Below are 15,840 nucleotides of genomic sequence, written 5' to 3' on the forward strand. Positions count from 1 at the left end.
TCAGTTCCTAAGACTAGCAATAGATGCGCTTTCCTACCAACTAACCACAGGAAACAACGGAGGTCTTTCGTATAATGGTATCAACATAGAAGATTCCTAGTAGTTCAATAGAATCATACAAACAAAGAAATTTACTCACTAGTTTCACTTGGAAGTTTCACTTAATTTTTAAGGAATAAATAAATGCCCATAAGATAAAATATTTATGATACCAATCTTTATTTGTTATGATTAGAAGAAATGCATTTTTTGTACTTAAAGCAAGGCTGGACAATGCGTGTGTACCATATAGAACACAGTGATTATTTCATTCATATCTATAGATATAATACCCAGGTTATGGTAATGTAATATGTGGTGTATGGCTTCAGAAAATAGATACATCATGTTTGATGTAAAACAAATATTCACAATAAAAGAGGTTTTACTCCAAATGTAAAATAAATTCTTTTTAAAACTGATGTTTCAGTATAAAACTATACAACACTTCTCTGTGGTCAACCTTCACACTGCGTACGTTATTGTTTAGAGTGATAACTGTGATGCACGTTTGAAACTCTCAGAACCAAACAGTTCAAACACAATGATGATTTAATATCTCACCATCGTCAAGATTTCACTGATGTCCCAGTCCTGGGCATGTCTGCACAGGACCTGACAGAGAGTCTGGATGTAGTAACTGCCGAAGATTGGATCTCTTCTGGACACGAAACCTGAAATCGAACCACACCAAAATTCAAGATTTTATTGTTATTAGCCAAACACAAATTTTTTGTTATTAGGCACATTGAGGTTGAGTTGGTCTGCACAGTGAGACGGATTTGGTCTGCACGGTGAGGTGGATTTGGTCTGCACGGTGAGGTGGATTTGGTCTGCACAGTGAGGTTGAGTTGGTCTGCACCGTGAGATGAATTTGGTGTACACAGTGAGGTGGAGTTGGTCTACACAGTGAGGTGGAGTTGGTCTACACAGTGAGACGGATTTGGCCTATACAGTGAGGTGGATTTGGTCTGCACGGTGAGGTGGATTTGGTCTGCACAGTGAGGTGGATTTGGTCTGCACGATGAGGTGGATTTGGTCTGCACAGTGAGGTTGAGTTGGTCTGCACCATGAGATGGATTTGGTGTACACAGTGAGGTGGAGTTGGTCTACACAGTGAGGTGGAGTTGGTCTACACAGTGAGGTGGAGTTGGTCTACACACTGAGTGGAGTTGGTCTACACAGTGAGGTGGAGTTGGTCTAAACAAGTGAGGTGGAGTTGGTCTAAACAGTGAGGTGGAGTTGGTCTAAACAGTGAGGTGGATTTGGTCTGACAGTGAGGTGGATCAGTGAGGTGGATTTGGGCTGCACTATGGATTTGGCACAGGTCTGCACAGTGAGGTGGAGTTGGTCTGCCACAGTGAACTGGTCTGCACAGTGAATCTAAACTGAGGTGGAGTTGGTCTAAAACAGTTTTGGTCTCACAGTGAAATGGAGTTGGCCTACAAGTGCTCCCTTGCACTTCAGACAACAATGCTGATCATATTTGAGAGAACTATGGGCATGCACAGTCCACTATCAGAACTGCTTCAGAACTTGAAATCTCATATGAAGTTTTAACCCTTTTTCAGGCCTACCAGTTTTAAACAGTGCAGCTATGTTTCAAGGCAATTTGGTATATGTTCTAAGCAATTGCTCTAGTTTATAATGATATCATGCTCATAATTTTAGTATAACTTGAAAAATAAATTATCAGATGCCAAACACAATTTTTATTTTTTTATTTATTTCTTATTTACATCATTTTTAAAATTAAATAATGAGTTTATTTCAAATTAAAATGTCTTTTTATTATTTTAAAAACAGAATTTAAATAAGAGTAAATAAAATAAAAATTTCATGCAAATCTAATGAAAAATAAAAAAGATACAGCATTTTTTGTAAATGAATGCACGACAGCGATTTTCCTCCTTGTCAATTTTGACTGGTACAATAAAAAAATGGCCGGCAGTAAAAGTGTTAACAGAATTCTTAAAATTTGATTTCATAGAATATGAAGATTTTACCGTCCATCATGTTTGCGCATAAATCAGAAAATGAAACAAAAAAGTTACAAGGCTGACTAAGATGATCAACTTTTTTTAGAAAATTGTCTTAGGATGGGACAAATTAAAACAAGTTTTTTTCTTCTGTCAAAGAAAACATCTGTAAGATGTTCATCTGAAATGAAATTTAAAAAGTCCTACAATTATACATAGCAGTAGAGGAAAAAATGCAAAACAGCTTGTGCTTTAGTCAACAGTGCTTCTAATTGTAGGAAGTAAGCTTTCCCCTTTAGTGTACTACTGCTCGATATTGATTCAGAGAACCTTTTTTACTCTACTTTGTACCTAAAGACCCAAGGAATAAAGTTATTTCAATAAAATAAATTTCCTTTTAAATCCAAAATGGAAAAGAACATAAATTTGAATAAGAATGTTTTTAAATTAATGTTATACCTATAGTAAACATGTGACTTGTCAATAATTAATAGTTTAATCCTGATGCAAGTGGTCATTCATAGATTGTTGGTCGTTTTGAATATGAAAAAAATTATAACTCAGAAACTAGTTAAGGTATAAAAACATACTTACATTGCAAGCTGATGTAACGCAGTATGCACATTCTAATAAAGTGTTATTAATTAGACTGGAAGATAAATATCTTGGAAGTTAATTATATAACTGAATTCCTAGAAATAAAGAAATATTTGAAATAACTTGACCCTCTTGGCTGGATATGGAAGATTGTCTCTCATTCTAGTTTAATTAATATGATCTCTTTAGTGGTATTAGTGGGTAAATTTTTTTAAGTATACGTTAAAACCTTCATAATTATATAACAAGTGTTACTATAAGTGAAACAGTAGAGGATAATCTAAAATATTATTCTTTATTGTACTTAAACATTTGAATTGCTTTGGAGGAAGAATTTCATGCCAATAAGTCATATTTCATGCGAGAAAAGAAATATCCATAATATATTACTTGATCAATTTTTTCTCCACCTTGTAAAAGAAAATCATCACAAGAATATTAATATTGTATCTTTGAGCCATTTTGATGTTACAGCTCCAACAACCAATTCCCTTCCTTTCACCTCCCACAGGTCTTTTCCCTAGGTCATATGTGTTTCTGGTTGGATCCTAATGCATTCCCACACACACACACACACACACACACACACACACACACACACACACACACACGCATGCACACATAGAGGCAAAACGCCATTCCTCAACTCTTTCTAAAAGTTCATTCCTGTTCCACAGTGTGATACTTGTTCAGCAGTTTACAGTACGGCCTACCGATCGGTATTTGTTGTATATACATTTGATTAAATAAACGTATTTTTCTATTGCCTTGAAAACCGAAGATACTTGCAAAATTGTAAAACAAACTATAAAGGAGATGCTGTGAGACAAAGTGCCTTACCTGGAGAAGTGGAATAGCCGATCAACAAATCAGAAATAACCTTGACATGCTCAGCAATGGGAGGTTTTTTCATCTCTCCATCAGTATGTGTTGTATAGTTGTCATGATGGCTGAGAGAATCGTTCCGATCAGGGGCTTCCTCCTGCTCTTTAGCCACATTGTACGATGGTTCATCACCCCTGGAAAATAAAATATTCAAGTACAAATACATTTATCCAAGTACTTATAAGTTTGCTGTTATATACAAAATTATACTGAGATACAGAGAGACATTATTGAGAACTCTACTCCTCAACAATCTTTCTCCTGGCCAGTAACGAACGACCACAGTTGTCATTTTAATAATGAAATGAAATGAAATGAAATGAAATGAAATGAAAAATGACTTTATTGAATACAACGTAAAAACATATTCAATTGGCGAGGTTAGGACTATTAAGTCCTCTCTTACACCTAACCATAAATTAATAAACTCTACTATTACTGTAAAATAAGAGCCACAATACAGTTTACATTACTATTTTACAATCGAAAATTATAATATCTATTTATATAAGGTAATAAAATGAAACAAAGGTTTTCTATGAAACTAAAAATAAATACATAGAATAAAACTTACAAGGAATTTAACAGACATTCATCCATCACCATTCATACAAAGCCATCGTCCCATACCCTATGCCACGATATCGTCAACCCGAAGAGGCCCAAAACAGATGGTCCCCTAAGCACCCCCCGAAAACCGTTCCCGACTACGAATACCTCTAATATGATCCGGGAGATTATTCCAAAGTCGACAAGCAGAGACTGTGAATGATTTACTGTAAATAGAGGATCTATGAAACAGGAATAGATAACAGAGAGGCTCCACGTCGAGTATTCCAATTGCTTGTTTCAGAAATGAAAGAAAAGCGTTCAGACAATAGGAAGGGGAATGATCGTTATACAAAATAGAATGTAACATGCTGAGAATGTGGAACTGACGGAGTAGATTCAACTTTAACAGATGTAACTGATTGATGAAGGTGTTATATGGTCATATCGTCTGAGGTTGAAGATAAAGCGAACACAATAATTTTGAGCACGTTGTAATCTGTCCGAAAGCTCAACCGTCATGTCATTTATAACTTCGCTACAGTAATTGAAATGGCAGAAAATCAGGGTCTTCACTAGCATTACTTTCAAATTCAAAGGTAAATAAATAGCAAATTGCTTAAGACTATGAATACCAGCAAACACCCTGCCACAAGTCTCAGTAACATTATTGGCCCAACTAAGAGTTTTTGTAATAGTCAGTCCAAGATTTTTGACCTTGTCACTGTATGAAAGAGGATTGACCGTTCAAAATGAGTGTAGGAGTGTTGTTCAAGTCGATACCGCTCAGAAGTCTGGAAGTTCCAATAAGAATAGTTTGAGTCTTGCTTTCGTTAAGTTTCAGTCCGTGTTTGAAGGCCCACGTTGCAATAGCGTCAATGTCAGTGTTCATGTCAGCAACAATGTTTTAGATAGTTCGAAATGGAAAAGTGGTTGTAAAATTTGTAAATCGTCGGCATACAGGTGAAAAAATGAGTGTTTGATCATAGCAGTCAAATCGTCGATGTAAATTGAAAAAAGAAGAGGGCAAGGACAGAGCCCTGTGGCACCCCTCGATTCACAGGTTTCCAGTAGGAGTCTTTGTCGTTAGACCTAACACACTGCTGACGATCCGACAGATACGACCCAAACCACTCCACACAGCCATCAGAGAATCCGATTTTAGACAATTTCAAAAGAAGCAATGGGTGGTAAACGCAGTCAAAAGCCTTAGAAAAATCAAAAAGCGTTAAAATAGTAACAAGCCTTTTGTCCATTGCCGAACGTATATCTTCAGTGATTTTTAAAAGAGCACTCGTTGTACTGTGATTAGTACGAAATCCTGATTGAAAGTTGGACAAAAGTTTATTGGATTCGAGAAAAGAAACATACTTGTTGATGCACCACTCTCTCAAGGCATTTAGATAAAGCTGATAGAATGCTAATAGGTCTGAAGTCTGAGGGGTCAGCAGGGCATGAACATTTTTGAAGTGGGCGAACAATAGCGAGTTTCCAAACAGACGGAAATATTTGAAGAAGAAAAGAGATCTGTTAAAAATATTTGTAATAATAGGAACTACTACGGGAAGAATATATCTCAACAATTTCATAGGTATTTTATCGGCTCCAACTGCGTTACTAGAAATTTCTCAAGATCGCACTCATAACGTCAGTCTCAGTCACACTAGCAAAAGAGAACTGATGCCGGAGCACGATTAAGTGGAACAAACACTCAACTCATTGGTATAATCACGGGCCCCGGATAGATCAATAGGGATATCCACAAAGTAGTTATTGATTATATTTAGATCAATTGAGATAGGTTTATCAGAGTTAACTTTACCTATGCCAAGCTCTTTCACTTTTTTCCATAACGATTTTGTTGATTGTTGAACAGAAAATTGTAGATAGTAAAATCTTATTTTGGCATTGCGAAATTGTTGCTTGACTCTGTTCCTTAGTCTTTTATATATTAGCCAATCAGAAGGTGACTTAGTACGTTTTGCTTTACGAAATGCAGAATCTCTTTGAGCCCTGCAAATTACGTATATCATCTGTGATCCAGGGAGCTGGCCGCCTAGTAACCCTCCTTGTCACCAGTGGAGCGTGCTGGTCACAAAGTGAAGAAACAAAAGAGCTAAATTTTTTGACCATAAGATCAACAGTAGGGGCTAGAATTACCTCATTCCAAGGTAAAAGCCCACGCATCATTGAGAAGAGCATCTGAATCAATATATTTGTAATTTCTGAAGGATACGAATTTGGGGCACGCCTTAGGAATGGATAGTCTGTAAACACAGAAGATGAGGTCATGTCGAGAAAAGGCCAGGGGCAGGGTATTGTCCATGATGCACAACGCGATCCGGGTCAGCAACTGCCATAACGTCCAGCAATGTGTCGGCAGTAGCTGTGTGGTGAGTGGCGTTTAGTGGAAGAATAATTAAATTACAAGAAAGGAAGAGGTTAGTCAAGTTGGTCTTGTCGTAGTTATCAGGTCCCAGTAAATTGCAGTTTAAAGTCCCCCATCACAATGACATGTCGATAAGGAGCCATAAAATTGATAAGTGAGTGTTCGAATTCCACATGAAAATCCAGGCCAGGTGCCCTGTAGCACACAGCCACTAGAACGTGTATCCCATTACAACTAATATCGATAATCATGTACTCAGGACACCCTAACCTGGAGTTATCGGAAGAGTAAAGGACAGATACAGGAAGATGAGATTTTACATAAGCGGCCACTCCACCGCCTCCCTTCGAAGTGCGATCGTTTCTATAAATATTGTACCCGTGAAGCTCAACGCTCTTGTCAGTTATATGGGATTTAAGCCAAGTTTCAGAGACTAAAATGATATCAAATTGAATGGAATCGAAAATAGTGCGGAATTCATCTATGTGGCAGAAGAGGACTGAGCGTTGACGTGAGCCAATTTAAGAAAAGAACGGAAAGATGACAGTGATTGGCGAAGAGCATGGTGGAAGAGGAGGTGAGGCAGAGGCACCGACAGCGCGTCGAGCACGGGCGGGTGCGTCAGGACTCCGCACGGCTAGCCGTGACAAGACCACGACGAGGCGGAGCGACACGCGGACACAGGCACAAGACTCGGCTACACACTCAAACCACACACACTCATACGGTTTAATAAAAAAAGACATATTCTGACAGTAAAAAATCGATAATATTTTTTATTATTTAAACATTCACGCAATGAAAACGTGGTACTGACATAGTTTTCATTTACTCACTTGGTCAGCTCCAATAATGTAAATAATTTAAAATAGTGGCAAAAAGTAAATTTGGGGGGGGGATCATAAAACTGTTCTAACGACTTGGACTAAAAATTAAGGCGATTAGCTCATAAAACAAATATGTAATAAATAATATTTAATTTAGTAATGAATTAATATGATCCGAGCAAATATTTTGTTTTCATATAGTAATAATCTCTAATACAGTAGGTTCATAAAATTATAAATATTTGAATTAAGTATGCTATATATATAGTATACATACATATATACGACACGCATATGCTTATTAAGACAAAATAATAGGGTATTAACGAATGTAGTTAATTTCAAATCAAGTATAAATATCATTAGGCTAGTAACTAATAGTATGGCTGTATTCCAACTTTGAGGTAAGAGACTCTGAACTAAAATATGTAGTTCGCTGAAGGGTATACATTACATATTCACATACATACATACAATGCACGCATACACACACACGCCAAACACATATACACAACTTAGGCGAATAAAAAAATAAATAAAAAGGTTTACTTCTATTCTATACGTAAGACAAAAGTATTTTAAATAATAGTAAAACATATTTTAGCAATATAAAACAATTTCAAAATAATTGTGAATATTAGAAGTAAAAGGAGGTTCTTAGCTGATAGGTAATAGGTGTAGGCGTAGGTGCAGCCAGTCCAATCTTCACCACAGGAAGGTCCGCCAGTCTCGTCGCCACACCCCCGAGCGCCCTGATGGTCGACCCACATCACGCGTCCATCATGGGTCCAAGTGCTCCTGGCCCCGAAACGCGCCGTCGCCTGTCGCAACACCTCCGTCCGCCGGGGCCGTCAGATCTTCTCTGATTGTGACGCCAGATCCCTTAAAGTCGTTTCTTGGAATCAAAAACCTTCCGCCGGTCCCTGTAGCTGCAGAATTGAACAATAATGGCACGACTCCTCTTACGGCCGTCAGGTGCTGGTCCAGGCTGAGATCTCCCGACGCGGTGGGCTGCGACTCAACTGCTCTCGGGTCATCTCCAGGCCTAGTCGGTCACGGCAGAGATCGATCACAAGCTGGTCTGTGTCTTCAGCGGTCTTCTCCTCTACGCCGAAATATCCGGATGTTGTTTCTGCGCTGGTATTGCTCCAGCTCATCTGACCTCTCTCCCAGCCTCTCATCAAGCTCACCCACACGCCTTGTTAGGATGATCACCTCATCCTGCAACTTCTTAACCTCTTTTTGCATGTTGGCGAGGGCATTCGTCACTGCAGACTCGACGGGCAGACTTGACTTCTTCGGTGAGCTTGGCGAAGAGCGCTCTCAGTCCCTCACCGCCTGACAGGTAGTTGTTGACACACTTCTCTACGAAGGCAGCGTCCAAGTGTGTTGGAGGGCTTGTTATCAGCTGGCATTATCGATTTAGTAGGACTTGAAGCAGAAGAAGCGGAGAGCGAGCGCTGGAGTACGGGCTTATCAGTTGAAGATAAGAGAACCGGTTTACCCTTTGAACCTGATCTTAGATGAGGCGGAGAACGGAACATGAAATAATGATCGTTTTATCGTAAGAATAGAAACAAAAAAGATTAAGAATTGGGAAAATATTACTTGCAATGTTTAGAAAAAAATATAATGAATACAATTGTGTAAGATTTGCGTAAGAAATTAACGAGTTTACCACCAAAAATTAACTAAAATACGGAGCCGAACTGTACCACGTCTTACTCAAGACAAGTCATCCCCACCTCTGTCAATAATGACCAATGTCAACCAACCACAGTCCCAGTCTTTACTACTAGCCAGTGAAGACCAACCACAGTCCCAGTCTTTACTACTGGCCAATGACAAACGACCACGGGCCCAGTTTTTACTACTGGCCAATGACGACCGACCACAGTCCCAGTCTTTACTACTAGCCAGTGACGATCAACCACAGTCCCAGTCTTTACTACTAGCCAGTGACGATCAACCACAGTCCCAGTCTTTACTACTAGCCAGTGACAACTAACCACAGTCCTAGTCTTTACTACTAGCCAGTGACAATCAACCACAGTCCCAGTCTTTACTACTAGCCAGTGACGATCAACCACAGTCCCAGTCTTTACTACTAGCCAGTGACAACCAACCACAGTCCCAGTCTTTACTACTAGCCAGTGACGATCAACCACAGTCCCAGTCTTTACTACTAGCCAGTGACAACCAACCACAGTCCCAGTCTTTACTACTAGCCAGTGACGATCAACCACAGTCCCAGTCTTTACTACTAGCCAGTGACGATCAACCACAGTCCCAGTCTTTACTACTAGGCAGTGACGATTAACCACAGTCCCAGTCTTTACTACTAGCCAGTGACGATCAACCACAGTCCCAGTCTTTGATTACTAGCCAGTGACGATCAACCACAGTCCCAGTCTTTACTACTAGCCAGTGACGATCAACCACAGTCCCAGTCTTTACTACTAGCCAGTGACGATCAACCACAGTCCCAGTCTTTACTACTAGCCAGTGACGATCAACCACAGTCCCAGTCTTTACTACTAGCCAGTGACGATCAACCACAGTCCCAGTCTTTACTACTAGCCAGTGACGACCAACCACAGTCCCAGTCTTTACTACTAGCCAGTGACGACCAACCACAGTCCCAGTCTTTACTACTAGCCAGTGACGACCAACCACAGTCCCAGTCTTTACTACTAGCCAGTGACGACCAACCACAGTCCCAGTCTTTACTACTAGCCAGTGACGACCAACCACAGTCCCAGTCTTTACTACTAGCCAGTGACGACCAACCACAGTCCCAGTCTTTACTACTGGCCAATGACGAATGACCACAGTTGAAGGTTTTAAGGTTACTGACTTATATTTTGAAAAAGGGTTATTTAGGGTTGCTTGCTACACAAACCTCGTAGTAATCCCGATAGCCATAAGGGAAGCGCTATGGTGCTGAACAGTTTTCACAATAATGTTACTTACTTTTACGTTACCGGTTGCCCTGATTGTAAACGTTTTGTTGTGTCTACTGTGAATTAAATGATCGTCGCTGTTTGTAATTATTGATTAGGTAAAATGGTGTGAGAAAGACTTACAGAAGAATTTTTGGTTAAGATGCTACCCTGAGACTTACTGCTCGGCATTTTCCCGCCACCATCTATGCTACAGATAAGAAGGACAGGCTGAAGAGAGTATGCGGATAGACCTGCTTCAATGAGCAGCAGTGCCAGGACACGATTTGCCGGGAATTCGGCGTTCCGCTTTGTGTGTCCGACTGTTTTCGCACCTTTCATATCATCAAAAGTTTCTGAGGAGACTTGTGTACTGTCACTAACTTGTACCTTAGTATGTTTATAAGAAAATACTGAATATTTTATCTTATTCTCATATTTTGTAAATATAATAACTTTTGAGCATGATTAGATTAATGTAAATACAAAGAAAAACTTCAAAAACGTTTCACTGAGTGTTTTTCATAACTCATCTACTACAGTAAACACAAATCACACAAAAAAATCAAAAATAAAAAAACTCACTTTTTAGGGTATGCTTACTGAGAAAAAACCCACCTGTCATAGGGTTAATAATTTTTCTCATTGAGTAAAAATTAATGAACTAATGGAATACAACAACTACACAGTTTCAAATCTAATAAATCTACTATTACATCAGGTATTAAATAAATTATTAATTCCATTGATAAAGAGATAAGATTGTACTAATACTTGAATTAACATGTTTGTAATTTTTAATCAGAGAGTAAACTCTGGAATATGAGGCCATCTACCAGATATGAGAGAATAAAATTACAGTAGCACCTTGATTATCTGACCTCGGGTCATCAGATCATGTATATTTGGCTTCAACCCGAGCGACATACCAGCATAATCTGTTGTTCCCTGTCACAAGCAGATGTCTGAGTAGTTCTTTTCTTTATCTGAGTCATGCCCATTTTATCGATTAGTTGACATATATCTGCTGACCTGTTCAGTGTACAGTATTGTTTCATGTTGACATTGTTTTAAAAATTTCAGTAGTGGAAGTGAATGTCAATTTTTAAGCGTATTAATGGCTTTAAGTACAGACAAAAAACATATTTTGTGCACAATTGAGCAGGAACTGTGTTTTACAAAGGCTGGAGTAAGGTCAGTCAGCTGCTAAGATAGCATCTAAAATAGATGTTGGCGTAACAACCATTAAAAACAGGAAAATAACACAAAGATCTAGAAGTTTTTCAATAACAGAAGAAAATTAACATGCTATAAAAACCAGAAAAGATCTAAAAAAACCAAAACTTGAGCCCTTACACTAAGCTGTATGGGTCTGGTTTTGTCAGGAATGATGTAAAGGGACTCCATTTTCAAGGCCTATTTTAAAAGAAAAAGCAATTCAGTTACACACAAATTTGGCCGGTGAAGAAACTGAGTTTGCAGCAAGTAAGGGTTGGCTTTGGCCATGCAAAAATTGATATGGCATTAGGCAAGTTGTTATTTCTAATGAAAAACTTTCAGCTGATGATGATGCCGCTAAAAATTTTGTTGGAAAGTTCAACAAATTTGTGTCAGAAAATAAACTTGTTACAGATGAACTCTATAACATTTATGAGTTTGTTGTTTGAGGTATCAACTATAAAACGCTACCGCAAAAAAGTCTTGCTTCACTGAATGAAACTGTCTCGAGAACAAAACTAGCGAAAGACAGACTAGCGTAGCCAGTGGTGATCTCAACTGCTATGGCTTGTAATCCGTAAGTCTAAAAATTATAGGGCTTTTAAAATATTAACATGTCATCTTTGCAGATTCAGAAACTGCAGACACTCCTGAGTCGGACACTGTGCAATTAGTCCGTGATCAGCAATCTGTTCAAAAAGATCTGCTAGTACTATGTTAGGCTGTTCTGCATGTTGACTTTTTGATCCTTAAAATACATCTTTCTTTAACTTTTTTCATCTCTTTAAATCTTTCCTGTAAACTATTTGTAGTATTTATGCTAATAAATTTCAATACCACATTATCTAAATACGGTTTTTTGGCTTGTATGTGTGTTGATGTTATATGATAATTAATCACCAGATTCAATTCGTCCAAAATCTCCAGGGAAGCAACTCAAGCCTACGCACAGGCTTTTCTGCCCATGTAAGCTCATTTCCTAGGCCACTTTAAATTGATGTATATAATATTTTTATGTAAACATTTAACTAGTGTAGTAATAAGATAATATAAATTTGAAAGTAAATTTGCACGCATGTAAATATTTTTTTGAAATAAATTATGATTCAATTCAATTCAGATAGCTGACGTGGACATAACAATATAGTTTAAAATATACTTATTCTAACAGAAACAAAAAAGTTATAAACATAATTAACCCTTTGCGTGCCACGGCGACGATACATCGTCGCCAAAAACCCTTGCGAAAAGTGCCACGGCGACGATGGATCGTCGCCGACTTACTGTGCGAAAAGTGCCAGGCGACGATCCGTCGTCGCCGTCTGTTATCGTAATTTTTAACGCTTTATTTTTCATGAATTCTTTTCACAACCAATATTGTTTTATTTGTTAACTATCCTGCAATAGATAAATAATAGTTCACATGGTACTTTATATTAGTGAAGTTAAAAAAATCACAGAATAATAGAAGCAACAACAGCTGGCGGTGATCAACCGGGCGCGTAACATCGTTGGCGCGTAAACAACTCGCTACGTATAGTATGCGTAATATCTAAAATAAAACGTTCGGTCACATGGTTGTGTTTACATCGTTTTGAGGTTAGGATCTCTAAAATGATTTTGTTAAATTGGTATCTCCCGTGCGTGCGTGCTTGCGTGCACGTGCGTGATTGCGTGCGCGCGCTTGTGTGTGTGTGTGTGTGTGTGTACATATTTTTTGGGAAAATATGAAGAACATATATTAGATATACTTTAGAACCAAAGGATAAATGTAAGTAATGCATTAATAATTTTTGTTTTAGTGTTGTGTTACCGGTACTGAAAAATGATTTTTTCATTATGTACATAATTTCAAGCATTGTTATGTAACTATAGTAATTATGTAAAAAAGTTAACCATTATTTTTTTTCACATTAACAATGTTATAAAGAATATTTAAAAAATTCTTCCCATAGTAAAATTGTTTCTTATTAATTTGTAAAAAAAAAATAAAAACTAAAAAATAAAAATTGCTTTATACATTTTTTGGTTTTGACATGCCAAAACTAATATTATTTTATGTTGTTTCATTTGTTTTGTAACATTTTATTGTAATACAATTTTCTACAAACATTTTAATACCTGTTTCATAAAAATAGTATGAAAAATAAAAAAAATATATTGTTTTTAACCGGAAGCCCGGTAATACTTCTTATTATTCCCTGGCATTTTTCGCATATGACTTGCAATATAGTTGCAAGTGCATTTCTTTTGTACTAAATTTTTTGCCTTGTGGCATTCAAAGGGTTAATACAAGGGTTAAAAGGGCACAAACAGTGATCTAGTATGTATGTATGTATGTATATATATATAAATAACATTAAATTCTAATGGTACAGGTACAGGTTATAATTCATATTAAAATTAAATAAAGCTAGATGTAGCTTTCATTGAAGAGCATTCAGTTGAAGAAGAAAAAGAGGAAGACAAAAAGATCAATCAGCCACTCTGCAGCAAAGGATGCCTTTGAGACTGCCCTAAATAATTGGAACAACAATCAGCAGTCATGGACATTATGAGGGCAAAGAGGTGGCATAACACAGAAGCCACATTAAGGTTTTAAAAATTAAAAATAAAGAATTTCCGATTTTGTAATTAATTAAAATATGATTGAAACATGTTTCCATTCTTTACTTATAATTTAAACAAATGGTTATTCTTGATGTATTCATAAGTTACAAAAAAGTATTTTTGACTCAAATAAATTGTTTGTATCCCTGTAAACGGCTTAGTTCATTCTTCCCTGACTATCTGATCTTTTTAGCGTTTTGACCATTCTCTCATCCCGGAGGTGAAGGATAATCGAGGTACTACTGTACAAAACTTTTTACTGTAAATTTTCAGCTTACCTGCAACACTGAAAGAATATCAACTTTGGTTTGCCAACAAGTGCTTTACACCTCTTGGGCATCAGAGGGGAGATGATATCCTGTGAGTTGACATACTGGCCATCATAAGCTGCGATGTTTACTGTGTGAGTCAGCTGTGTGTATTTGGTGTCAACCCCATGACTCATCACAAACATAATACACGAGTCACACTGTCGGTGCTCATCATTCTTCGCAAACATTGTCACTGCATCCAGGATTTCCTGTGAGCCAAATCAGTCGTTCACAATCTTATATACAATAATGATATGAATATCTAAGATTCTATTCTAATCGGTTATGCCAACAAATCGGCTATTTTACAATTTTATATGTTTTAAGATGATTTTAAAATCTGAGTACAAATAAAAATTTAATAGTTGGTATAACATAAAATATGTGAAGGGTTTGAAGTGGCGGGGTCTTCACACCCCAATATATGAGTAAGTCATTGGGTTCCCGAAGCACAATCACACCTTCTCTCTTCATCTAGTGCTGTACTTCCGTGCACACACACCTGGGAACTGTCTGATCCACTTCTTACCTTCTACCAAACTCCGATCAGGCTCAGCTGAACTGACTGGCTTCTTTTCTATCACCTTTCACGCTCTCATTTAGTTTCAGTCTAACCTCAGCTTTCGGGAAAATCTACTCCCAAACATCTAACTTCTACTATACTTTTCTACATCTGACTTATTTTATCTGTCTTTCCAAGGTGGAACAGCATATACCGAGGGTTGCGTGGTCAAGGGAGAACTTGATCTCTATGTGAACTCTGGATACCTGGCGATCTCCAGTTTAAACATTGCCTTTCCCAAGTAGAACGGGACAATGCTTGATCTCCACTGCTCGTGGGAACACAATGAGTACCAATGAATTGACAAAAAAAACCAAACCAGAGAAATCTCTCAAAAAGTGGATTCAAGTTCAAAAAAGAGGGATTAGAAATGGGACCTCTTTTCCAGAAGAAGGGACCCACTCTGAAATGACCATCGGTTTCACCAGAGGGAGAAAAGTGGGCCTCGTCCCCAAACACACCAAGATGGACAAGGGTGGACCACCTTGGGGAGATAGTAAAAAGGCGTAAGTATACGCCTCATTCAGATAAACATCCACCATGCTAAGGGTGCAACTGACATCTTGGGAAGGAGGATTATCACAACAGGCCTGGATATCACCCTAATCCAGAAACCTTAAATCAACAAAGGTTACATCAAGGGCCTAACGACTCAAGTTGATAATCTTATATATGATCGATCAAATGAAAACCCAAGAGCATATGTTTTACTTTCAAAATATTTAACTGGTTTTCCTGTTACAAATCTAATTACAAAAGACCTGGTGGTTGTGGCAGTGAAAGTAGCCTCACAACAAGGGGTAAGGTGTAATTTTTGCTTCAGCATATTTCCCTAACCCTTCAACACACTGCCCATCAGTGGAAGTAGAAAGTATACTGCAATACTGCGGAGAAAGAGGTGTAGCCCTCATCCTCGGCAGTGACTACAACAC

The 15,840-nt window shown here is 37.9% G+C and overlaps 1 protein-coding gene across 2 annotated transcripts in view; it reads right to left on the bottom strand.

The window, feature by feature from the left end:
• The window catches only part of LOC124366320 (caspase-3-like), a 62,745-nt gene that overhangs the window by 13,123 nt on the left and 33,782 nt on the right, over positions 1-15,840 (bottom strand). For both annotated transcript variants that reach the window (XM_046822777.1, XM_046822776.1), the window contains exons 6-8: positions 14,314-14,555; positions 3,456-3,634; positions 604-713 (exon numbers count right to left, since the gene is read on the bottom strand). In XM_046822777.1, coding sequence (XP_046678733.1) covers positions 604-713; positions 3,456-3,634; positions 14,314-14,555 — 531 coding nt within the window. The remainder of the gene's footprint in view (positions 1-603; positions 714-3,455; positions 3,635-14,313; positions 14,556-15,840) is intronic.

The sequence above is a fragment of the Homalodisca vitripennis genome, chromosome 7 (genome assembly GCF_021130785.1).
Source record: "Homalodisca vitripennis isolate AUS2020 chromosome 7, UT_GWSS_2.1, whole genome shotgun sequence".
Taxonomy (NCBI): domain Eukaryota; kingdom Metazoa; phylum Arthropoda; class Insecta; order Hemiptera; family Cicadellidae; genus Homalodisca; species Homalodisca vitripennis.